The 24,920-nt window shown below is 44.9% G+C and overlaps 1 protein-coding gene across 1 annotated transcript in view; it reads left to right on the top strand.

The window, feature by feature from the left end:
• Window positions 1–24,409, top strand: part of RFX6 (regulatory factor X6) — a 114,067-nt gene extending 89,658 nt beyond the window's left edge. The window contains exons 18-19 of the mRNA XM_040428912.1: window positions 23,772–23,993; window positions 24,240–24,409. Of these exons, the coding sequence (XP_040284846.1) occupies window positions 23,772–23,993; window positions 24,240–24,409 (392 nt within the window). The remainder of the gene's footprint in view (window positions 1–23,771; window positions 23,994–24,239) is intronic.
• The last annotated feature ends 511 nt before the right edge of the window (window positions 24,410–24,920 follow it).

Here is a 24,920-nt window from a genome sequence, read left to right on the forward strand (position 1 = left end):
ATTTTGTTTAGCTGTTAACCCTTGCTTTGTTACTGGAAAAAAAAATATTAAAATGAAATTTGAGAATTTACAATTTTTGGCAAATTTTCCATCTCCATTTGCTAATAACTCTTGTGCAACACCTAAAGGGTTAACAAAGTTTGTAAAATCAGTTTTGAATACCTTGAGGGGTGTAGTTTCTTAGATGGGGTCACTTTTATGGAGTTTCTACTCTAGGGGTGCATCAGGGAGCTTCAAATGGGACATGGTGTAAATAAACCAGTCCAGCAAAATCTGCCTTCCTAAAACCACACAGCGCACCTTTCCCTCTACGCCCTACCGTATGCCCGTCCAGTAGTTTACCGCCACATATGGGAAGTTTCTGCAAACTACAGAATCGGGGCAATAAATATAGCATTCTGTTTGGCTGTTAACCCTTGCTTTGTTACTGGAAAAATGGATTAAAATTGAAAATTTGTTAAAAAATTTAAATTCTGAAATTTCATCTCCATTTGCCATTAACTCTTGTGGAACACCTAAAGGGTTAACGACGTTTCTAAAATCAGTTTTGAATACCTTGAGGTTTGTAGTTTCTGGAATGGGGTCATTTTTGGGTGGTTTCTATTATGTAAGCCTCACAAAGTGACTTCAGACCTGAACTGGTCCCTAAAAATTTGGTTTTCGAAAATTTCAGAAAAATTTCAAGATTTGCTTCTAAACTTCTAAGCCTTGTAACGTCCCCAAAAACTAAAATGTCATTCCCAAAATGATCCAAAATTGAAGTAGACATATGGGGAATGTAAAGTAATAACTATTTTTGGAGGTATTACTATGTATTATAGAAGTAGAGAAATTGAAACTTCGAAATTTGCAATTTTTTCCAAAATTTTGTTAAATTTGGTATTTTTATTTTATAAATAAAAATTAATTTTCTTGACTCCATTTTACCAGTGTCATGAAGTACAATATTTGACGAAAAACTATCTCAGAATGGCCTGGATAAGTCAAAGCGTTTTAAAGTTATCACCACATAAAGTGACACTGGTCAGATTTGCAAAAAATGGCCTGGTCCTTAAGGTGAAAATTAGCCCAGTCCTTAAGGAGTTAAACAGTATGAATGTATGAAATGTATGAAACACCTGGTGCCCTCTTTTTAATTTTTTAAACTTCAGATCCACTGATTTCTGGCTCTTTTTCTACAATCCAAGATGCCCATACCACTTCTGCGGCTACCTGATGCATACAGTACACTGGTATTCCAAAATACTTCCTGATTTTCCAACCCTGTCTTCAAGGCAGAAAAAAGTGGGCTACTGAATGCCCCATATGCATTAGATGGTCTGCGACGCAGTGCAGCCATCTTGCATGGCAAAAAAGGGGCCTGGGAATTGGTGGATCTGCAGCTGAAAAGGAGGGCACCAGATAATGTTCTCTTGGTTGATGTGATTTTTTTTTCTTTGTGAACTGGAGGGTCACTTTAATGTCAGAAGAATGCTTACTGCTCTTCACATAGGACCCTGGCACGCAACAGTTGGGGGTTGCGTCCTCTTACTCGGCCATGTGTGCGAGGGAAATCCATTACATATCCACAATAAAATCCATAAAAAATTCGGCATGTAAAGCACTCAGATTTTGCTGCAAATACCATAGTGTATCCATTACAGATTTGCTCCCTTTCAATTTACACTACATGTGGATATAGCCTTAACCTTCCCTTTCCCAACACCCAGGGACCTAATAGACAAATTTTATAAATGTCTCCAAGGTGCTCCCTTACTTCACAAACTACTAGCCTCCAACAGCATCCTTGTAACTCTGATTTCTTCCATCCGTTATTCTTAACAAACATATAATCACTGGCGTAACTAAAGGGGTCGCAGCGGTCGCAGTTGCGACTGGGCCCCTAAGCCAGTGGTGCTGCATATTTCCCTTAATAAGATGCAGTGCATCTTATAAAGGGAATACTAGTGAGCACTTCCATTATGGAAGCGCTCATTAGTCTGCAAGAGGAGGGGGAGAAAAGCGCTATAAGTGCTGTACAGTACTTACCCCTCCTGCTGCTCGCTCTTCCTAGGGCCCGCGCTGCTGTGCCCTGGCCACCTGCAGTGTCAGGACGTACACAGCGTACTCTGACCTGATGCTGCAGGAGATCAGGTGACAGCAGCGCGGGCCCTGGGAAGAGGAGAGCTGGAAGACAGCCTGACTGGGAGAGGAGCAGCAGAGCAGGAGAGGTAAGTTTGTTTATTTATTTTATAGTCTGATCTGAGGTCTCATTGGGGGTCTGAAGGGTCTGATTGAGGGTCTGATTGGGGGTCTGAACGATCTGATTTGGGGCCTGATAGGTCTGATTAGGGGCCTGAAGGGTCTGATTAGGGGCCTGAAGGGTCTGATTGGGGATCTGATTGAGGGTGTAAAGGGTCTGACTGGGGTCTAGAGAGGTCTAATAGGGGTCTGGAGGTCTAATGCGGGTCTGATTGGGGCTCTGGAGATATAATGGGTGTCCAATTGGGGGTATGGAAGTCTAATGGGGGTCCGATTGGGGGTCAAGAGGTCTAATGGGGGTTTGATTGGGTGTCTGGAGGTCTAATGGGGTTCTGATTGGGTGTCTGGAGGTCTAATGGGGGTCTGATTGGGGTCTGGAGGTCTAATGAGGGTCATATATGGGGGTTTGGAGGTCTAATGGGGGTCTGGAGGTCTGGTCTGAGGACTAATGGTGGTCTGGAGGGTCTGTTTGGGGGTCTGGTTGAGGGTCTAAAGGGTCTGACTGGGGATCTAGAGAGGTCTAATGGGGGTTTGATTGGGTGTCTGAAGGTCTAATTTGGTTCTGATTGGGTGTCTGGAGGTCTAATGGGGGTCTGATTGGGGTCTGGAGGTCTAATGAGGGTCAGATATGGGGGTTTGGAGGTCTAATGGGGGTCTGGAGGTCTGGTCTGAGGTCTAATGGTGGTCTGGAGGGTCTGTTTGGGGGTTGTCACGGCGGACGTGCACTCAGACTAACAGATAAACCACCAACCAGGCTCTAGGCGAGAGGCAGGGGAAGGGTCACCTCCTAGCTAATCCCTGACCTCTCTCCCTGCACTGCTCAGCCCACATGCAGACCTTGGTGGTAGATATGATGTCTCCCCGTGCCTGGGCTGAAACACCCTAAATTCCCTGAGATGGTGAAGAGGGGAAATAGGAGCAGCCTGCTTGCACAGAACCTGGATGGGAGAGATGACACAAAACAATTAAACTTGAAACAACACTTATCTTTCTGAGCTGGAACAGACAACCTTCCTTCCTAGCTTCCAAGACCAAAGTGATTCCTATAATCCGCTCAGAGCACTGGGCTGGAGTGCTATTTAAACTAATGACCCCACCCAGTGCACCTGATGGGAGGCGGATCCAGCACGGCTCCAAAACAAAACACTAAACTCGTGCTGCTATTCTGGCCGACATAGTCAGGGCGGGGCATGACAGGGGTCTGGTTGAGGGTCTAAAGGGTCTGACTGGGGATCTAGAGAGGTCTAATGGGGGTCTGATTGGGGGGCTGGAAGTCTAATGGGGGTCCGATTGGGGTCTAGAGGTCTAATGGGGGTCTGATTGGGTGTCTGTAGGTCTAATAGGGGTCATATGGAGGTCTGGAGGTCTAAAGGGGATCTTATATGGAGGTCTGGAGGTTTAACGGGTCTAATCTGAGGTCTTATATTGGAGCGAGGGCTGACATGGAGGTCTAATGGAGGTCTGATATGGGGTCTGACAGAGGTCTAAAGGGGGTCTGGTCTGAGATGTGGGGGGGGGTCTCATCTGGGGTTTGATATGGGGGTCTGATCTGAAAGGTAAAGGGGTATTTTTTCGTACTGGCACACTATCTGTGTGGTACCAGTATTTTCAGGGGGACTGTTTCTGCAGTATAGTATTGGGGGGAAGGGGGTCAGGATGGTGTGTTAAGAAGGTGAGGATGATGGAAAAGTAGGAAAGTAAGATGTCTGTTTGTTAAAGACAAGACGCGGCTAAAAGAAATCATCATGGCGGTCTAGTCTGAAAGGAGAAGATGAGGAAAGAGAATATCTACATCAGAGGAGACCTCAGTGGATATAAGAGGTACATATGTGGCACTGTATTACCAGGGCCGGTGCAAGTATTTTTGCCGCCCTAGGCAAAGATCCATTTTGCCGCCCCCTCATGTCACTCACTCACTGACAGACACACACACACACTGACAGACAGACATGCACTCAGACACTTACTGAATGACGAACACAGAAACTCACTGACAGACAGACATACACTCACTGACAGACAGACATACACTCACTGACAGACAGACACACACTCAGACACTCACTGAATGACGTACACAGAAACTCACTGACAGACATACTCACTGGCAAACACACATACACTCACTGACAGACATACACCTACCCACTGAAACACACACACACACAAACTCACTGACAGACACTCACTCACTGGCAGACAAATACACACATATACTCACTGACAAACATACACATACTCACTGACAAACACACAGACACTTACTGACCTACAGACATCCACACTCACTGACATACACTCACTCACTGAAATACACACACAGACACTCAATGACAGACACACATACATTTACTGACAGAAAGACAGACATACATACACTCACTCACTGACATAAATACACAGGCAGACACTCACTCAATCAAACACTTAAACACTCACCTCCCTGGGGTCCAGTGAGGTGCAGCTCCTCAGTCCTCCAGCACGCCGTTTAGTATGCCGGGGCCGGAATGATGTCATATTCCGGCATCACAGAGGGCGCGCAAGGGAGGAGTGGGGAGCTGCTAGAACAGCCTCCCTTGCCGCCCGCCTCCTCTCCTCCGGTAATTTACTGGCAGAGCAGGCAGCTGCCATCATGGTAAGCAGATGCCTGCTCTGCCATATTTAGGACCTCCTCCTCCTGGCCTAGTTTGCCTATAAGGTTGCACCAACCCTGTGTATTACCCTGTATGTTCTGTAGCGCTGTATGTAATTTTTTTCCAAGTATGTCTTTAAAGGTTTTTTTTTTTCCATAAGAGCACTGCCTTCTCTGCTCTGTTTACCTGCTCACCATTGCAATTGTGGCGGCGAACAGGTGAACAGAGCAGAAAAGGAGAGCAGAGAAAGCAGCTCTCATATGAGCACTGCCCTCTCTTAAAACAACTGATCGGTGGGGGTGCCGGGAGATGCCCACCGGTCTGATATTGATGACCTATCTTGAGGATAGGTCATCAGTAGTAAAAAGAGGACAACCCCTTTAACAGCAGGACTGGAGGGAATGGGTTAGGTTGAGAATTTGGCATGGGGGGGACATTTCAATTTTTGCCTCAGGCAGCAGAAAGGCTAGGTGCACCCCTGCCCCTTGCCATAAAGCACTGAGGGAAGGTGGGGGGGGAGGGGGCCATGCTCGATTTTTGCACCAGGGCACATGAGCCTTTAGCTACGCCCCTGCATATAATAGTTACTCATAAAGTGTTGAAAGAGCTAAAATCACTTTATGTAAAAGGCTAACAGACCCATCTTTCCTATTAACACTCTTACAAAAATGGACATCGAAGCAGAAGTGTGCAGCCTCTCATTTTGCAGCACCTGGACCTTTGTCAATTACCTAATTGCAAAAAAATATATAAAATGTGAAGCATAAACATACTGGCACAGATTTACTAATCATAAAGATGGCATAATGCTTAGCCAAGCTGCCAAGATCTCTGTCAGACTTATCACAGTGGCTCAGGCTGGTTGATAAATCTGGTGAAGGGATAGTCACTTTTATCTGACATAATAAACAAATATTGGTTGGCATACTTTGAGACAGATTTTTATGCCAGAATTGTGGCAAAATGGCACTAGGCCCCACCCCATTGAATCTAATTTATGCCACTTTTTAGACAGATTTTTGGCACAGACACTATAATAAATTTGGGCCACTGCATGCTTTTCGTTTTGAAAGCATACATTATTGAGTATATTCAGATATGTTCATGTGCTGCCACCATGTGCAGTCATCTTTTCTATACCTTTCTTAGACACCCTACATTATAATCTATAAGGTTACATTATTTATCTTATCACGTTACATATGACAAATGTCAGGTACGTAGTTTGAATATTTGGCAAGTAAGGAATTTGGGTTAAGTATACACAATAATTATTATTAGTGTTGAGTGATGAATTTCGGGATGAATTCGATTTGTCGCAAAGCTGTGCTTTCTTGAGCTTTGTGGTGGCGAATCAATTTTATCTGAAACTAGCTGAAGGACCCGGCTTTGCTCTGGTATATTTAATCTATTTCATTTATTGTTTGTGTGTGTGGTTAAAAAATATCAACACTATCCACTATAACAGTGACCTCCACAGCCCCCACCCCTTGAAACTGACCCCCCCACAGTGCCCCGTCCCTTAAAATTGTACTTCCACAGCAGCCCACCCCCTTAACTTTGACCTTTACAGCAGCCTTCCCCTTTAACAGTGAGTTTCACAGCACACCACCCCTTTGACAGTGACTTCCACAGAAGCACGCCCCCTTAACTGTGGCCTTTACAGCAATCTGCCCCTTAACACTGACTTACATAGCAGACCATCCCCTTAACTGTGACCTCCACAGCAGCCTGCCCCTAGGGTGGCCAGAGGTCCAGTTTTAGGCCAGATAGTCCGGCTTTCAGACTCCCTGTCCTCTGTCTGGCACAGGGCCTGGATGGACACAAGGATGTCCTTTTGAACAGCTCACTCTCAGACAGCAGCACTGTGCTGTCTGAGTGTGAGCTGCAGGAAGAAAGTCACCATTCCTCCCACCCCTGCAGCTGACAGAAGTTGATTTTTATCTTCATTTTTTCAATCCCTGTCAGCTGAGGAGGGGGAAGGGGTGGGGCCCAGCTGGATCGGGGCATGTCCTTTTGAACAGCTCACTCTAAGACAGCAGCACTTCTTTACTTCAATAGCGATTATCCTGGTGACGGATTTCCTTTAAAGCTCACCTACAGCAGTGAAGAGAAATGGCTGGATTGTTATGGAAACCTGAAATAAAACTGTGTATGTGGAGACTGGCCTGCGAGCTTCAATTGACTGATAAGGGTCATGTGACCAAGCTTCTATTGGTGAATGCATTTTTTGGGAATATCTCAGGAACGGTACGTCCTAGAGAGCTGAGACCTGGTCTAAAACCTTCCCGGACACCTGATGTGACTGTGTGCCAAATTTCGTTATTGGAAATGCAATGGTGCGGATTCCTTTAGCGAACATACATACATACACACATACAGCTTTATATATTAGATGGTGTAAAAAAATAAATAAAATCATACTTACCTTATCCATTTGCTCACAATGGGCTGGCTGCTGCCATCTTGCTTGAAGATCTTGCATGAAATTCCGTGCACGGTGACATATGATATCATCACGCCAGCTTATGTGATGACTCATCACGGGCCGCTCGAGATTTCTTGCCAGATCTTCAATCAAGATGGCGACAGCTGGCCCGTTGCGAGCAAATTCATGAGGTAAGCATGATTTATTTTTATTTTTTTTACATTTAACACTGTTATTACTATCATATGCCGTGATGAGCTATGAACACGGCATCTGAGGGGTACAATGACGGGGCGTGGTGAAATGGCAATTTTTTTTTTTACATTTGAAAAAGCAGCCAAATTTTGAAATGCTTTGCTCATCACTAATGATGATAAATCAAGTAAGCCCTTGCACAACCAGCAAATTACTGTATGTGAAGACATTTAGTAGTTTTAGATCAGGCTGTTTACATTTTTTTATTTTTCCACCCACATTTTTTTCCAGCAATATGAGCGTTTGCTTTTTACAGGACAAGTTTATTAATGGCACCATTTTATATTCCATATGAAAATTGGTTTAGTTTTTAAGATTTTCACTGTGTGGTAAAAATTTCAAAGACAATTAAAAAAAAAGTTGAAAAAAATTATTTGTATCACCGTTTTCTGACACTCCATTATTCCAATAACCTCTTGGCTTATCCAGATGATCTTTAGAAAACTGCAGACAGGCAGCAATCTTCTTTTAGGAGAGCAAAGGCTTGCTTCTTGGAATCTTGCCATGCACACCATTGTTCTTCAGTGGCCTTCTGCTAATGGACTCCTAAAAATTAATATTAAATAATGTGCAAAAGGCCTTTAGTTGCTTAGAAGTTACTTTGTGACCTTGTGAACTATTACACGCCTTGTTTTTTATGTGATCTTTGTTGCTTGGCCACTGCTGGGGAGAATAATAATGGTCTTGAATTTTTTCTGTTTGTACATAATCTGTTTGACTGTGGATTGGAGGGGTCAAAAACTATTTAGAGATGGTTTTGTAACCTTTTCCAGCCTGATGAGCATCAACAACTCTTCTTCTGAGGTTCGCATAAATTTCATATGTTTGTGCCATGATAGGCTTCCACAAATATGTGTTGTGAAAATCAGACTTTGATTAGATCCCTGTTCTTTAAGTTAAACATATCAGCAATTCACATCTGATTATCACTGCATTGATTGAAAACACCTGACTCTAATTTTATTAAATGATCTGCTATTCCTAAAGGTTTGCATACACTGACAAGCAAAAGGGTAACACAATGTTTTGAACTTTGGACTTTCAGGCTCCATATCTCATTATCCACTACAGCTTTGAATGTGAGACTACCATTATTTTATGGACAATAATCTTGGCTCTCTCATACATAAATTGGACTTGCAACTATGTAGCATATAATTAGTTATGCAGATTCTTGTCATGTAACTGCATTGTTACTGTTTTGCTCCTAAAATTCAAAATTTAAATTTTTATTTTGTTAGTATTTTGTAAATCCACCTTTGGCTTTCAACACTGCCTGAATTCTTCTAGGCATACTCTCGATCATATTCAAGCATGTCTCAACTGAAATCTGTTCCTGGTCTCTTCTACACGTTCCACACGTTCCTCTTCTACACGTTCCATTCCTACACATTGTGGCAGACAATCCAGCACCTCTACCTCATTTTCATCAAACTATTTATTTGTCAATCTCAATGTATGCTTTGGGTCGTTGTCTTGCTGGAACACAGTTGTCCTTTTCATACCCATAGTACTCAAGTGTACCAAGTAACTAGTCTTGTAGGATACTCACATATAGCTCAGCATTTAAACCACCATAGATCCTGGTCAAGCATCCAACGTTTTTGGCTGTGAAACAATACCATATCATCAGGCTTCCTCCACCGACCTTGACAGTTCCTTCAAATTCTCCATCCATTAGCCTCCTTTTCCCTTGTTTCTTCCAGACCCATTTGCACCCATCAGAGCCCAGTCTATTTACTTTTGTCTCATTGCTCCAAATCACCTGTTTCCAATCTTTTACTGTCCACTGTTCATACTCTTTTGAAAACTCGAGCTGACGCTTCTTATGACGATATTGAAGTCGAGCCATCTTCACCTTTTTTCGGGCCACCTTTCCAGACTTGTGTAATGCACATCGCGCAGTGCTTGCATAGACATCTGTGATCCGACTATTAGGAAGCATACAATCCACCTCCACTGCCATGTTTGACGCGCCAGAACTGATAGACCTTGTAATGAGATGATTTCTTGACTACGATATTTTGCCTGAAGGTCAACCTCTTGGATTTGGAATGGATGGACAGACTTCATTTCATATTCTTCCAACTGTCATGGCACTCACATGATGCAGTTTGGCAATTTTCTTGGTCAAAATACCGCTATTGATGAGCTGGACGATGCTGTCTCTCTTTTATTGGGAAGTCTTCTTCATGGCTGATCCTGGATTAGAACAATCCTTTCACTTCGGAATCAACCTAATAACACACTGAGCTATTAGGGAATGTAAGAACAGGTTAAAATCTGTAGTATACAAGAAGAAAAAGATATTTACACCACCAGGAGCAAAACAATAACTATGCAGTTACATGACAAGAATCTGCATAACTAATCATATGCTAAAAGGCTTGGCCACTTTCTGTTTATTTTCCCGAACATGCTACCAATAGGATTTTGCTTCACTTACTACGGGAATGTGACGCGTCATGTCTATTAGCACTTTCACACTGCACATACACTACTTCTTCATCTGAAGTTTTTTTAAATGGAGGTGACAGATGTGGGACCCCTCCATTTAAGTCATTGTTTAGAATAGCAGCAACAAACAGTTCCTAGAGCAGACTGTATTAACTTAGGGGTGGCATGTCACAGAAGACTTTGGCACCGAGCTACTTGTAACAGTATTTTAGTAAGTAGCAAATGATCATATTGGCAGCACATTGGCAAAAATAAGAGAAAATGACTGGCCAGGCAGACAGGGGCAGGGTAAGGTTCAGTAAAGTAGGGTTTAATGAAAAACTAACCCAAATTATGCCATGGTCTTTGTAAAAAATTTAAATCAGACATCACATAGTACCTGACAATACCTTTCTAACAAAGCTATAATTGCACCTGGGTCCAGAGATCTCCACATTCACTGCTCCGATTGCATTGCTAGATCACCTTCAGCCTGGCAGCTCAGGGGGTGTGTCCTTTCTGCTGCAGCTCTCTCCCTGTAACTGCCACAGCTTCTAACATAACATATGGCTGGTGGCAGTGGAAGATTTAAACTGAGCATGTTCGACCAGTTCATTGAGACAAAAAAATAACAAAAAGCAAGTGGTGCTATACAGATACATTTTATTGAATAGCTCACTGGCTATGCAAAATTTGTAATTACATGCAATTCCAAAAGTATTCAGATCCAGGGGCTAGTTTGAAAAAAGTTGAATATGTTTTGTGACATAACCCCTTTAAGTAATTTCAACTTGGAAAATTGGATTCCTACATGTCTTCCAGCAAGGACTATATCACATGAAATCTCATCCTGTATGCTGTCATAGGAACCAGATCAGTCTGCCAGTAGTTTGTTCCAGTCTCCACAGTCTGCACAGTAGAACTCAGCTTCTTCTGAAACCCTCACATACATTTAGGCCTCTTTCACACAGATTGGCTCCGGATGCGTTCAGGGTGTGTTCAGTGAAACTCGCACCATTTTGCAAGCAAGTTCAGTCAGTTTTGTCTGCGATTGTGTTCAGGTGTTCAGTTTTTTCCGCGCGGGTGCAATGCGTTTTGATGCGTTTTTCACGCTCGTGATAAAAAACTGAAGGTTTACAAACAACATCTGTAAGGCACCATCAGTGAAAAAAGCATTGCTTCCGCACTTGCTTCCGGATACTGAAGCCCCATTCATTTCTATGGGGCCAGAACTGATGCGTGAAAAAAAAAGCTCATGTACACAGACCCATTGAAATGAATAGGTCAGGATTCAGTGCGGGTTCTATGCGTTCAACTCGCTCGTGTGAAAGGGGCCTTACTCTACTCACAGGCAGCTTCTATTTTTAAATCAACCAAGTTCAGAAAGGTTAAAACCTGGTGTGTAGTATGAAAGCGCTCACTAGCTCTCGCTTTATAAGAAGTACGGCCATTTCCCCCTCACACTTTTGGGGGGAAAAAGTGCGTCTTATAAAGCAAAAAATACGTTATATAAAAAAAAATTATAGGTGTCAAGTAGAGTTGAGCGAACACCTGGATGTTCGGGTTCGAGAAGTTCGGCCGAACTTCCCGAAAATGTTCGGGTTCGGGATCCGAACCCGATCTGAACTTCGTCCCGAACCCGAACCCCATTGAAGTCAGAGGGGACCCGAACTTTTGGCACTAAAAAGGCTGTAAAACAGCCCAGGAAAGAGCTAGAGGGCTGCAAAAGGCAGCAACATGTAGGTAAATCCCCTGCAAACAAATGTGGATAGGGAAATGAACTAAAATTAAAATTAAAAAAATAAAAATGAACCAATATCAATTGGACAGAGGTCCCATAGCAGAGAATCTGGCTACACGTCAGCAGAGAATCAGTCTCTTCATGCCATAGCAAAGAATCTGGCTTCATGTCAGCAGAGAATCAGTCTCTTCATGCCATAGCAGAGAATCTGGCTTCATGTCAGCGCAGAATCAGTCTTCATGTCATAGCAGAGAATCAGGCTTCACGTCACCCACCACTGGAACAGGCCACTGTCACACATTTAGGCCCAGGCACCCAGGCAGAGGAGAGGTCCCGTAACAGAGAATCTGGCCTTATGTCAGCGCAGAATCTGTCTTCATGTCATAGCAGAGAATCAGGCTTCACGTAACCCACCACTGGAACAGGCCACTGTCACACATTTAGGCCCCGGCACCCAGACAGAGAAGAGCGGTCCCGTAACAGAGAATCTGGCCTTATGTCAGCGCAGAATCTGTCTTCATGTCATAGCAGAGAATCAGGCTTCACGTCACCCACCACTGGAACAGGCCACTGTCACACATTTAGGCCCAGGCACCAAGGCAGAGGAGAGAGGTCCCGTAACAGAGAATCTGGCCTTATGTCAGCGCAGAATCTGTCTTCATGTCATAGCAGAGAATCAGGCTTCACGTCACCCACCACTGGAACAGGCCACTGTCACACATTTAGGCCCCGGCACCCAGACAGAGGAGAGCGGTCCCGTAACAGAGAATCTGGCCTTATGTCAGCGCAGAATCTGTCTTCATGTCATAGCAGAGAATCAGGCTTCACGTCACCCACCACTGGAACAGGCCACTGTCACACATTTAGGCCCAGGCACCCAGGCAGAGGAGAGAGGTCCCGTAACAGAGAATCTGGCCTTATGTCAGCGCAGAATCTGTATTCATGTCATAGCAGAGAATCAGGCTTCACGTCACCCACCACTGGAACAGGCCACTGTCACACATTTAGGCCCCGGCACCCAGACAGAGGAGAGCGGTCCCGTAACAGAGAATCTGGCCTTATGTCAGCGCAGAATCTGTCTTCATGTCATAGCAGAGAATCAGGCTTCACGTCACCCACCACTGGAACAGGCCACTGTCACACATTTAGGCCCCGGCACCCAGACAGAGGAGAGCGGTCCCGTAACAGAGAATCTGGCCTTATGTCAGCGCAGAATCTGTCTTCATGTCATAGCAGAGAATCAGGCTTCACGTCACCCACCACTGGAACAGGCCACTGTCACACATTTAGGCCCAGGCACCCAGGCAGAGGAGAGAGGTCCCGTAACAGAGAATCTGGCCTTATGTCAGCGCAGAATCTGTATTCATGTCATAGCAGAGAATCAGGCTTCACGTCACCCACCACTGGAACAGGCCACTGTCACACATTTAGGCCCCGGCACCCAGACAGAGGAGAGCGGTCCCGTAACAGAGAATCTGGCCTTATGTCAGCGCAGAATCTGTCTTCATGTCATAGCAGAGAATCAGGCTTCACGTCACCCACCACTGGAACAGGCCACTGTCACACATTTAGGCCCAGGCACCCAGGCAGAGGAGAGAGGTCCCGTAACAGAGAATCTGGCCTTATGTCAGCGCAGAATCTGTATTCATGTCATAGCAGAGAATCATGCTTCACGTCACCCACCACTGGAACAGGCCACTGTCACACATTTAGGCCCCGGCACCCAGACAGAGGAGAGCGGTCCCGTAACAGAGAATCTGGCCTTATGTCAGCGCAGAATCTGTCTTCATGTCATAGCAGAGAATCAGGCTTCACGTCACCCACCACTGGAACAGGCCACTGTCACACATTTAGGCCTCGGCACCCAGACAGAGGAGAGCGGTCCCGTAACAGAGAATCTGGCCTTATGTCAGCGCAGAATCTGTCTTCATGTCATAGCAGAGAATCAGGCTTCACGTCACCCACCACTGGAACAGGCCACTGTCACACATTTAGGCCCAGGCACCCAGGCAGAGGAGAGAGGTCCCGTAACAGAGAATCTGGCCTTATGTCAGCGCAGAATCTGTATTCATGTCATAGCAGAGAATCAGGCTTCACGTCACCCACCACTGGAACAGGCCACTGTCACACATTTAGGCCCCGGCACCCAGACAGAGGAGAGCGGTCCCGTAACAGAGAATCTGGCCTTATGTCAGCGCAGAATCTGTCTTCATGTCATAGCAGAGAATCAGGCTTCACGTCACCCACCACTGGAACAGGCCACTGTCACACATTTAGGCCCAGGCACCCAGGCAGAGGAGAGAGGTCCCGTAACAGAGAATCTGGCCTCATGTCAGCGCAGAATCTGTATTCATGTCATAGCAGAGAATCAGGCTTCACGTCACCCACCACTGGAACAGGCCACTGTCACACATTTAGACCTCGGCACCCAGACAGAGGAGAGCGGTCCCGTAACAGAGAATCTGGCCTTATGTCAGCGCAGAATCTGTCTTCATGTCATAGCAGAGAATCAGGCTTCACGTCACCCACCACTGGAACAGGCCACTGTCACACATTTAGGCCCAGGCACCCAGGCAGAGGAGAGAGGTCCCGTAACAGAGAATCTGGCCTTATGTCAGCGCAGAATCTGTATTCATATCATAGCAGAGAATCAGGCTTCACGTCACCCACCACTGGAACAGGCCACTGTCACACATTTAGGCCCCGGCACCCAGACAGAGGAGAGCGGTCCCGTAACAGAGAATCTGGCCTTATGTCAGCGCAGAATCTGTATTCATGTCATAGCAGAGAATCAGGCTTCACGTCACCCACCACTGGAACAGGCCACTGTCACACATTTAGGCCCCGGCACCCAGACAGAGGAGAGCGGTCCCGTAACAGAGAATCTGGCCTTATGTCAGCGCAGAATCTGTATTCATGTCATAGCAGAGAATCAGGCTTCACGTCACCCACCACTGGAACAGGCCACTGTCACACATTTAGGCCCCGGCACCCAGACAGAGGAGAGGTTCATTCAACTTTGGGTTGCCCCGCAATATAATGGTAAAATGAAATTAAAAATAGTATTGAATGAGGAAGTGCCCTGGAGTAGAATAATATATTGTTAAGGGGAGGTAGTTAATATCTAATCTGCACAAGGGATGGACAGGTCCTGTGGGATCCATGCCTGGTTCATTTTTCTGAACGTCAGCTTGTCCACATTGGCTGTAGACAGGCGGCTGCTTTTATCTGTAATGACGCCCCCTGCCGTGCTGAATACACGTTCAGACAAAACGCTGGCCACCGGGCAGGCCAGCACCTCCAAGGCATAAAAGGCTAGCTCTGGCCACGTGGACAATTTGGAGACCCAGAAGTTGAATGGGGCCGAACCATCAGTCAGTACGTGGAGGGGTGTGCACAGGTACTGTTCCACCATGTTAGTGAAATGTTGCCTCCTGCTAACACGTTCCGTATCAGGTGGTGGTGCACTTAGCTGTGGCGTGTTGACAAAACTTTTCCACATCTCAGCCATGCTAACCCTGCCCTCAGAGGAGCTGGGCGTGACACAGCTGCGTTGGCGACCTCTTGCTCCTCCTCAGCCTTCGCCTTGGGCTTCCACTGGTTCCCCTGTGACATTTGGGAATGCTCTCAGTAGCGCGTCTACCAACGTGCGCTTGTACTCGGGCAACTTCCTATCACGCTCCAGTGTAGGAAGTAAGGTGGGCACATTGTCTTTGTACCGGGGATCCAGCAGGGTGGCAACCCAGTAGTCCGCACACGTTAAAATGTGGGCAACTCTGCTGTCGTTGCGCAGGCACTGCAGCATGTAGTCGCTCATGTGTGCCAGGCTGCCCAGAGGTAAGGACAAGCTGTCCTCTGTGGGAGGCGTATCGTCATCGTCCTGTGTTTCCCCCCAGCCACGCACCAGTGATGGGCCCGAGCTGCTTTGGGTGCCACCCCGCTGTGAACATGCTTCATCCTCATCCTCCTCCACCTCCTCCTCATCCTCGTCCTCCTCGTCCTCCAGTAGTGGGCCCTGTCTGGCCACATTTGTACCTGGCCTCTGGTGTTGCAAAAAACCTCCCTCTGAGTCACTTCGAAGAGACTGGCCTGAAAGTGCTAAAAATGACCCCTCTTCCTCCTCTTCCTCCTGGGCCACCTCCTCTTCCATCATCGCCCTAAGTGTTTTCTCAAGGAGACATAGAAGTGGTATTGTAACGCTGATAACGGCGTCATCGCCACTGGCCATGTTGGTGGAGTATTCGAAACAGCGCAACAGGGCACACAGGTCTCGCATGGAGGCCCAGTCATTGGTGGTGAAGTGGGTCTGATCCACAGTGCGACTGACCCGTGCGTGCTGCAGCTGAAACTCCACTATGGCCTGCTGCTGCTCGCACAGTCTGTCCAGCATATGCAAGGTGGAGTTCCACCTGGTGGGCACGTCGCATATGAGGCGGTGAGCGGGAAGGCCGAAGTTACGCTGTAGCGCAGACAGGCGAGCAGCGGCAGGGTGTGAACGCCGGAAGCGCGAACAGACGGCCCGCACTTTATGCAGCAGCTCTGACATGTCGGGGTAGTTGCGAATGAACTTCTGCACCACCAAATTCAGCACATGCGCCAAGCAAGGGATGTGCCTCAAACCGGCTAGTCCCAGAGCTGCAACGAGATTTCGCCCATTATCGCACACCACCAGGCCGGGCTTGAGGCTCACCGGCAGCAACCACTCGTCGGTCTGTTGTTCTATACCCCGCCACAACTCCTGTGCGGTGTGGGGCTTGTCCCCCAAACATATGAGTTTCAGAATGGCCTGCTGACGTTTACCCCGTGCTGTGCTGAAGTTGGTGGTGAAGGTGTGTGGCTGACTGGATGAGCAGGTGGAAGAAGAGGAGGAGGAAGCTGAGTAGGAGGAGGAGGAGACAGGAGGCAAAGAATGTTGCCCTGCAATCCTTGGCGGCGGAAGGACGTGCGCCAAACAGCTCTCCGCCTGGGGCCCAGCCGCCACTACATTTACCCAGTGTGCAGTTAGGGAGATATAGCGTCCCTGGCCGTGCTTACTGGTCCACGTATCTGTGGTTAGGTGGACCTTGCCACAGATGGCGTTGCGCAGTGCACACTTGATTTTATCGGACACTTGTTTGTGCAGGGAAGGCACGGCTCTCTTGGAGAAGTAGTGGCGGCTGGGAACAACATACTGTGGGACAGCAAGTGACATGAGCTGTTTGAAGCTGTGTGTGTCCACCAGCCTAAATGACAGCATTTCATAGGCCAGTAGTTTAGAAATGCTGGCATTCAGGGCCAGGGATCGAGGGTGGCTAGGTGGGAATTTACGCTTTCTCTCAAATGTTTGTGAGATGGAGAGCTGAACGCTGCCCTGTGACATGGTTGAGATGCTTGGTGACGCAGGTGGTGGTGTTGGTGGTACATCCCATGTTTGCTGGGCGGCAGGTGCCAACGTTCCTCCAGAGGCGGAGGAAGAGGCCGAGGCGGCGGCAGCAGCAGCAGAAGAGGCCGAGGCGGCGGCAGCAGCAGAAGAGGCCGAGGCGGCAGCAGCAGCAGAAGAGGCCGAGGCGGCAGCAGCAGAAGAGGTAGCAGGGGGAGCCTGAGTGACTTCCTTGTTTTTAAGGTGTTTACTCCACTGCAGTTCATGCTTTGCATGCAGTTGCCTGGTCATGCAGGTTGTGCTAAGGTTCAGAACGTTAATGCCTTGCTTCAGGCTCTGATGGCACAGCGTGCAAACCACTCGGGTCTTGTCGTCAGCACATTGTTTGAAGAAGTGCCATGCCAGGGAACTCCTTGAAGCTGCCTTTGGGGTGCTCGGTCCCAGATGGCGGCGGTCAGTAGCAGGCGGAGTCTCTTGGCGGCGGGTGTTCTGATTTTGCCCACTGCTCCCTCTTTTGCTACGCTGTTGGCTCGGTCTCACCACTGCCTCTTCCTCCGAACTGTGAAAGTCAGTGGCACGACCTTCATTCCATGTGGGGTCTAGGACCTCATCGTCCCCTGCATCGTCTTCCACCCAGTCTTGATCCCTGACCTCCTGTTCAGTCTGCACACTGCAGAAAGACGCAGCAGTTGGCACCTGTGTTTCGTCATCATCAGAGACGTGCTGAGGTGGTATTCCCATGTCCTCATCATCAGGAAAAATAAGTGGTTGTGCGTTAGTGCATTCTATCTCTTCCACCCCTGGGGAAGGGCTAGGTGGATGCCCTTGGGAAACCCTGGCAGCAGAGTCTTCAAACAGCATAAGAGACTGCTGCATAACTTGAGGCTCAGACAGTTTCCCTGATATGCATGGGGGTGATGTGACAGACCGATGGGCTTGGTTTTCATGCGCCATCTGTGCGCTTTCTGCAGAAGACTGGGTGGGAGATAATGTGAACGTGCTGGATCCACTGTCGGCCACCCAATTGACTAATGCCTGTACCTGCTCAGGCCTTACCATCCTTAGAACGGCATTGGGCCCCACCAAATATCGCTGTAAATTCTGCTGGCTACTGGGACCTGAGGTAGTTGGTTCACTAGGACGTGTGGCTGTGGCAGAACGGCCACGTCCTCTCCCAGCACCAGAGGGTCCACTAACACCACCACGACCATGTCTGCGTCCCTTATTAGATGTTTTCCTCATTGTTCCCGTTCACCACAATTTTGAGAATGGCAAATTTGGGAATGCTTTTTCAACCCAGAACAAAAAGTGTGCTTTTACGGTCACTACAAATAACTTGACCAGCTAAAACACTGCAGATTTGGTTGAATAGAGATGTGAGACCTGTTTTTTTTTTGCGCTGTGTGACAGGTATAGGTTTAATCACAGAATCACACTTCTATCAGCACGCTAGCGTGTGTCTTAGGTTTTTCTGAATGACACTATCAATACCTTCAATGTAAGATTTTCTTTTTGGGATAGATTTCAAGTAGGCCTCAAATACCAGAAACTAGTTATTTTGAGAATGGCAAATTTGGGAATGCTTTTTCAACCCAGAACAAAAAGTCTGCTTTTACGGTCACTACAAATAACTTGACCAGCTAAAACAGTGTAGATTTGTTTGAATAGAGATGTGAGACCTGTTTTTTTTTTGCGCTGTGTGACAGGTATAGGTTTAATCACAGAATCACACTTCTATCAGCACGCTAGCGTGTGTCTTAGGTTTTTCTGAATGACACTATCAATACCTTCAATGTAAGATTTTCTTTTTGGGATAGATTTCAAGTAGGCCTCAAATACCAGAAACTAGTTATTTTGAGAATGGCAAATTTGGGAATGCTTTTTCAACCCAGAACAAAAAGTCTGCTTTTACGGTCACTACAAATAACTTGACCAGCTAAAACAGTGCAGATTTGGTTGAATAGAGATGTGAGACCTGGTTTTTTTTGCGCTGTGTGACAGGTATAGGTTTAATCACAGAATCACACTTCTATCAGCACGCTAGCGTGTGTCTTAGGTTTTTCTGAATGACACTATCAATACCTTCAATGTAAGATTTTCTTTTTGGGATAGATTTCAAGTAGGCCTCAAATACCAGAAACTAGTTATTTTGAGAATGGCAAATTTGGGAATGCTTTTTCAACCCAGAACAAAAAGTGTGCTTTTACGGTCACTACAAATAACTTGACCAGCTAAAACAGTGCAGATTTGGTTGAATAGAGATGTGAGACCTGTTTTTTTTTGCGCTGTGTGACAGGTATAGGTTTAATCACAGAATCACACTTCTATCAGCACGCTAGCGTGTGTCTTAGGTTTTTCTGAATGACACTATCAATACCTTCAATGTAAGATTTTCTTTTTGGGATAGATTTCAAGTAGGCCTCAAATACCAGAAACTAGTTATTTTGAGAATGGCAAATTTGGGAATGCTTTTTCAACCCAGAACAAAAAGTCTGCTTTTACGGTCACTACAAATAACTTGACCAGCTAAAACAGTGCAGATTTGGTTGAATAGAGATGTGAGACCTGTTTTTTTTTGCGCTGTGTGACAGGTATAGGTTTAATCACAGAATCACACTTCTATCAGCACGCTAGCGTGTGTCTTAGGTTTTTCTGAATGACACTATCAATACCTTCAATGTAAGATTTTCTTTTTGGGATAGATTTCAAGTAGGCCTCAAATACCAGAAACTAGTTATTTTGAGAATGGCAAATTTGGGAATGCTTTTTCAACCCAGAACAAAAAGTCTGCTTTTACGGTCACTACAAATAACTTGACCAGCTAAAACAGTGCAGATTTGGTTGAATAGAGATGTGAGACCTGTTTTTTTTTGCGCTGTGTGACAGGTATAGGTTTAATCACAGAATCACACTTCTATCATCACGCTAGCGTGTGTCTTAGGTTTTTCTGAATGACACTATCAATACCTTCAATGTAAGATTTTCTTTTTGGGATAGATTTCAAGTAGGCCTCAAATACCAGAAACTAGTTATTTTGAGAATGGCAAATTTGGGAATGCTTTTTCAACCCAGAACAAAAAGTCTGCTTTTACGGTCACTACAAATAACTTGACCAGCTAAAACAGTGCAGATTTGGTTGAATAGAGATGTGAGACCTGTTTTTTTTTGCGCTGTGTGACAGGTATAGGTTTAATCACAGAATCACACTTCTATCAGCACGCTAGTGTGTGTCTTAGGTTTTTCTGAATGACACTATCAATACCTTCAATGTAAGATTTTCTTTTTGGGATAGATTTCAAGTAGGCCTCAAATACCAGAAACTAGTTATTTTGAGAATGGCAAATTTGGGAATGCTTTTTCAACCCAGAACAAAAAGTCTGCTTTTACGGTCACTACAAATAACTTGACCAGCTAAAACAGTGCAGATTTGGTTGAATAGAGATGTGAGACCTGTTTTTTTTTGCGCTGTGTGACAGGTATAGGTTTAATCACAGAATCACACTTCTATCATCACGCTAGCGTGTGTCTTAGGTTTTTTTGAATGACACTATCAATACCTTCAATGTAAGATTTTCTTTTTGGGATAGATTTCAAGTAGGCCTCAAATACCAGAAACTAGTTATTTTGAGAATGGCAAATTTGGGAATGCTTTTTCAACCCAGAAAAAAAAGTGTGCTTTTACGGTCAATACAAATAACTTGACCAGCTAAAACAGTACAGATTTGGTTGAATAGAAATGTCAGGTCTATTTTTTAGGCGCTGGGTGACAGGCTCAACTTGCCCCTGATGTAATATATGGCCAAAAAATAACCACACTGTTGATGGTTAAATGCACTTGGGTGACACAGGCTCAGCCTGCACCAGATGTAGTATATGGCCAAAAAATAATCAGACTGTTGATGGTTAAATGCAATTGGGTGACACAGGCTCAGCCTGCACCAGATGTAGTATATGGCCAAAAAATAATCAGACTGTTGATGGTTAAATGCACTTGGGTGACACAGGCTCAGCCTGCAGCTGATGTAGGATATAGCACAAAATTACCACACTATCGATGGTTAAATACACTTGGGTGACACAGGCTCAGCCTGCAGCTGATGTAGTATATGGCCAAATTTATAATCAGACTGTTGATGGTTAAATGCACTTGGGTGACACAGGCTCAGCCTGCAGCTGATGTAGTATATGGCCAAAAAATAACCAGACTGTTGATGGTTAAATGCACTTCGGTGACACAGTCTCAGCCTGCAGCTGATGTAGGATATAGCACAAAATAACCACACTATCGATGGTTAAATAAACTTGGTGATAGCTCGTGCTGGCGCACCACAAGTCACAAAATGGCCGCCGATCACCCCAGAAAAAAAGTGATCTAAAAACGCTCTGGGCAGCCTCAAAAAAGTGAGCAAGTCAATAATAGCACTTCAATGATCCACAGCTGCAGATCGATCACAGAATGAAGTCTTTTGGAGGAGTTAATCTGCCTAATCTCGCCCTAACGTCGCAGCTGCAACCTCTCCCTATACTGATCATAGCAGAGTGACGTGCGGCGCTACGTGACTCCAGCTTAAATAGAGGCTGGGTCACATGGTGCACTGGCCAATCACAGCCATGCCAATAGTAGGCATGGCTGTGATGGCCTCTTGGGCCAAGTAGTATGACGCTTGTTGATTGGCTGCTTTGCAGGCTTTCAAAAAGCGCCAAGAAAGCGCCGAACACTGAACCCGAACCCGGACTTTTACGAAAATGTTCGGGTTCGGGTCCGTGTCAAGGACACCCCAAAATTCGGTACGAACCCGAACTATACAGTTCGGGTTCGCTCATCCCTAGTGTCAAGAAAACATAAGAGACTAAAGCCTGTAAGGTTACATTCCACATAAGGCATTCTGATAATCAGTTTCGGCAGAATACCAGAATTACCATATCTGGCATAGCCAGACACCACTGGTGCCCGCTTCATATCCGTTCACTGTAGATGCAGTGGAATTGTTCTGGCAGAAAGCTAGCATTCGGTGTTCGGCTATGTCAGATACAGCAATTACAATATACCGATCCTCTGCCACAACTGAATAGCAGAATGCCATTCACAAATGTGAACGTGGTCTTAAGTGTTAGGTCTTCTTTTATTTTTCCATTTTATTTTATGACTGCTTTGTTTTCTTGTATTTCTTTTTACTTTAACTCTCTTTTTGTTACTTTCTAATAAAAGTTTAAAAACTGTATTATGTTTAGTCCTTGTATCCTATGAAAGTATCCATAGCCTTTCTAAGAATGTTTGTTTAACTGTTGACTGCTGGAGAGCAGAGTGTATGTGTTGGACAACCAGTCGGCCCCCAAAATTGGATACGTGATGGCAATATGTATTTGGAGTGCATGGACTCTGTGTTGTAGTGAGTTTTAGTTTGCAGCCTGAGTGGCAGGTGAGTGCAAGATAATAATTTATGATAAGCTATATTACAAATTTTCATATATTTGTCTGCACTATTGAGTTGTATGTATGACAGGTCAGACTTAAAGCAAAGCTTTTGCCTATGTTTTAGAAACATACCAGTAGCCATTATTTATTATAAGGATATTGTCTAAATTAGTCACATTTTAATTGTAATAGAACACGTTTGGTTCTAAGGGGTTTATGAAGCTAAATGGCATTCATAGTTATCAGATATCATTATTTTCAGACTATTTATGAATTCTCTGAATGCATGCCATCAATATAAACAATTCAACAGTTGTCTCGTCAAGACAACCATTGTCTTCACCTCCTTAAAGGGAACCTGTCACCAGTTTTATGGTATCCTAACTAAGGGCAACATAAATATGTGATTGATTCTCTTAGCACAATGCTGGGTCACTTTCTTTAATTGACCCAGTCATGCTGCCAACATCTTGTATTGAAAAGCTCCAGCTGATAATGATGAGTCATGAATATTCATGAGCTCCTGACTCTCCCCGCCCACCTGCTGCTGATTGACAGTTTGTTTCCATATTAACCAGCAGTAGGTGGGCGGGGGAGTGGCTATAGCTCTGAATTAAATATACGCTGGACTCAATGACATCACGCCGGACTCAAATCAGCTCATTAGCATGTGGCATCTTTGTGTGTATATTATGAGGTAACCATCTGTCACACCAGTAAGTGAATACATCTAAGGTACTTTTTAGTAGTTAATGATTGTATATAATTAGTTAGATTATAATCAAATGTCCACACGACAGGTTCCCTTTAAAGGGCACATGTGACGTCTCAGAAGATAACCCCCGCTTGGGATACCACTATGAGAGTTGCCATGTAAAAAAGGGGTCCTATTGTGGCAAACTCAAACTATTCTTGTAGTACATGGACAGTCATTCATCTAAATGGCCTCCATGTAATACTGCATTTTCTCTATAGCAGCAGATAGGGTAATGGCTGGCAACACACGGCTTCCCCTGGGAATTACATGCATGGCATACATGGGCAGGCTTTATATACCAGAACGGGGGCCACTAATACCGAGAGGCTTTACACTTTCTCTCATAGTGGGCAATTCTAAACAGGGTACCCCACCCTCTGTGGCATCCATTTGCATTAAATTCTTCTTTCTCTAAAGTTCCTTTAAAAATATAGTTTTTGAATTCTAATAGGATCTACCTCTGACAACACATCCAAACTCTAATACACTTTATTTTTCCTCACAGGTTACTTTGGAAACAATATAAACTATGCAGAATCCCATCGGCTTGGTTCAATGATTGATCAGCACGTATCAGTTATTAGCAGCATTAGTTCCATTCGACCTTTGCATTCATTTAATGATATTCAGGATCCACTTAATATATTAGATGACAGTGGAAGAAAACAAGTGGGATCCTACTATGCCGATTCATCACCACCACCTACACTTTGTCGCAATTCAGTGGGTAAGGCAAAGTCATATTTTAAAATTTCTTTAGAAAACAATAGAACATCAATCATTTTCTTGAAAAAGGGGATAGTTGTCGCCATTGTTACTTTGTGTATAGCGAAAACTGTCATTGACATTCTATTTCAGCTGTCATATTTGGATTTTTTTCATTCATGAATAGACTAGATATTTCCACCACACAGGTGCTCCTGAAATAAACTAATAAATTCAACAGCAAATCTTTTCTGCTTTAAATCCACAGTGTCTAACATGCAGAGTGGAATACCTGTCTCCTCTTCTCAGTGCATATATGGTACATCTGGACAATATGCTGACCAAGGCTCTGTAGAGTCTAATGAGCCCAGAGAGATGTTGTCCTCTTTGCCTCCAATCAACACAGTCTTTATGGGAGCTACTTCAGGAAGCACATAATGCAACACTGATGTCATAAAATTAAGAACTTGCTGCACAATAAAACAGAGATATCATAATGAATGAAACAATGAAAAGACTTATGATAATAATGAATTTTTAGATGTTCTTGTCTGAATGGAATTGTACCTAAAACTGAAATCCAATACTTGAGGAATGAGTCCTGGAATGGAGGAGATTTGAAACAGTAACAAATTACACAGACAAAGCATACTGCTCAATCTTTAAGCTACCTGAACTCCCACAGCAATTTCAGCCAAATAATGACTGGGAGCAGACTTGTCTATTTTTCTTTTATTTGGGAAATTGTGAGTAATTAAAAATCTTCTAAATCTTCCAGTCTTGTTTTAGGACATATTTAGTTGAAATATAGTTACATTTCTGACATCATAGATAGAGCAACTGAATGTAAGATAAAAATGTCCAAATCATTTTAGTACTACAGTATAAATTATACGGATTAAGTCCCTAAGATGAAATTTGTACAAATGTTTCATGAAGGCTGCACAGC

Source organism: Bufo bufo, chromosome 4, assembly GCF_905171765.1.
Source record: "Bufo bufo chromosome 4, aBufBuf1.1, whole genome shotgun sequence".
In the NCBI taxonomy this organism is placed as follows: Eukaryota; Metazoa; Chordata; class Amphibia; order Anura; family Bufonidae; genus Bufo; species Bufo bufo.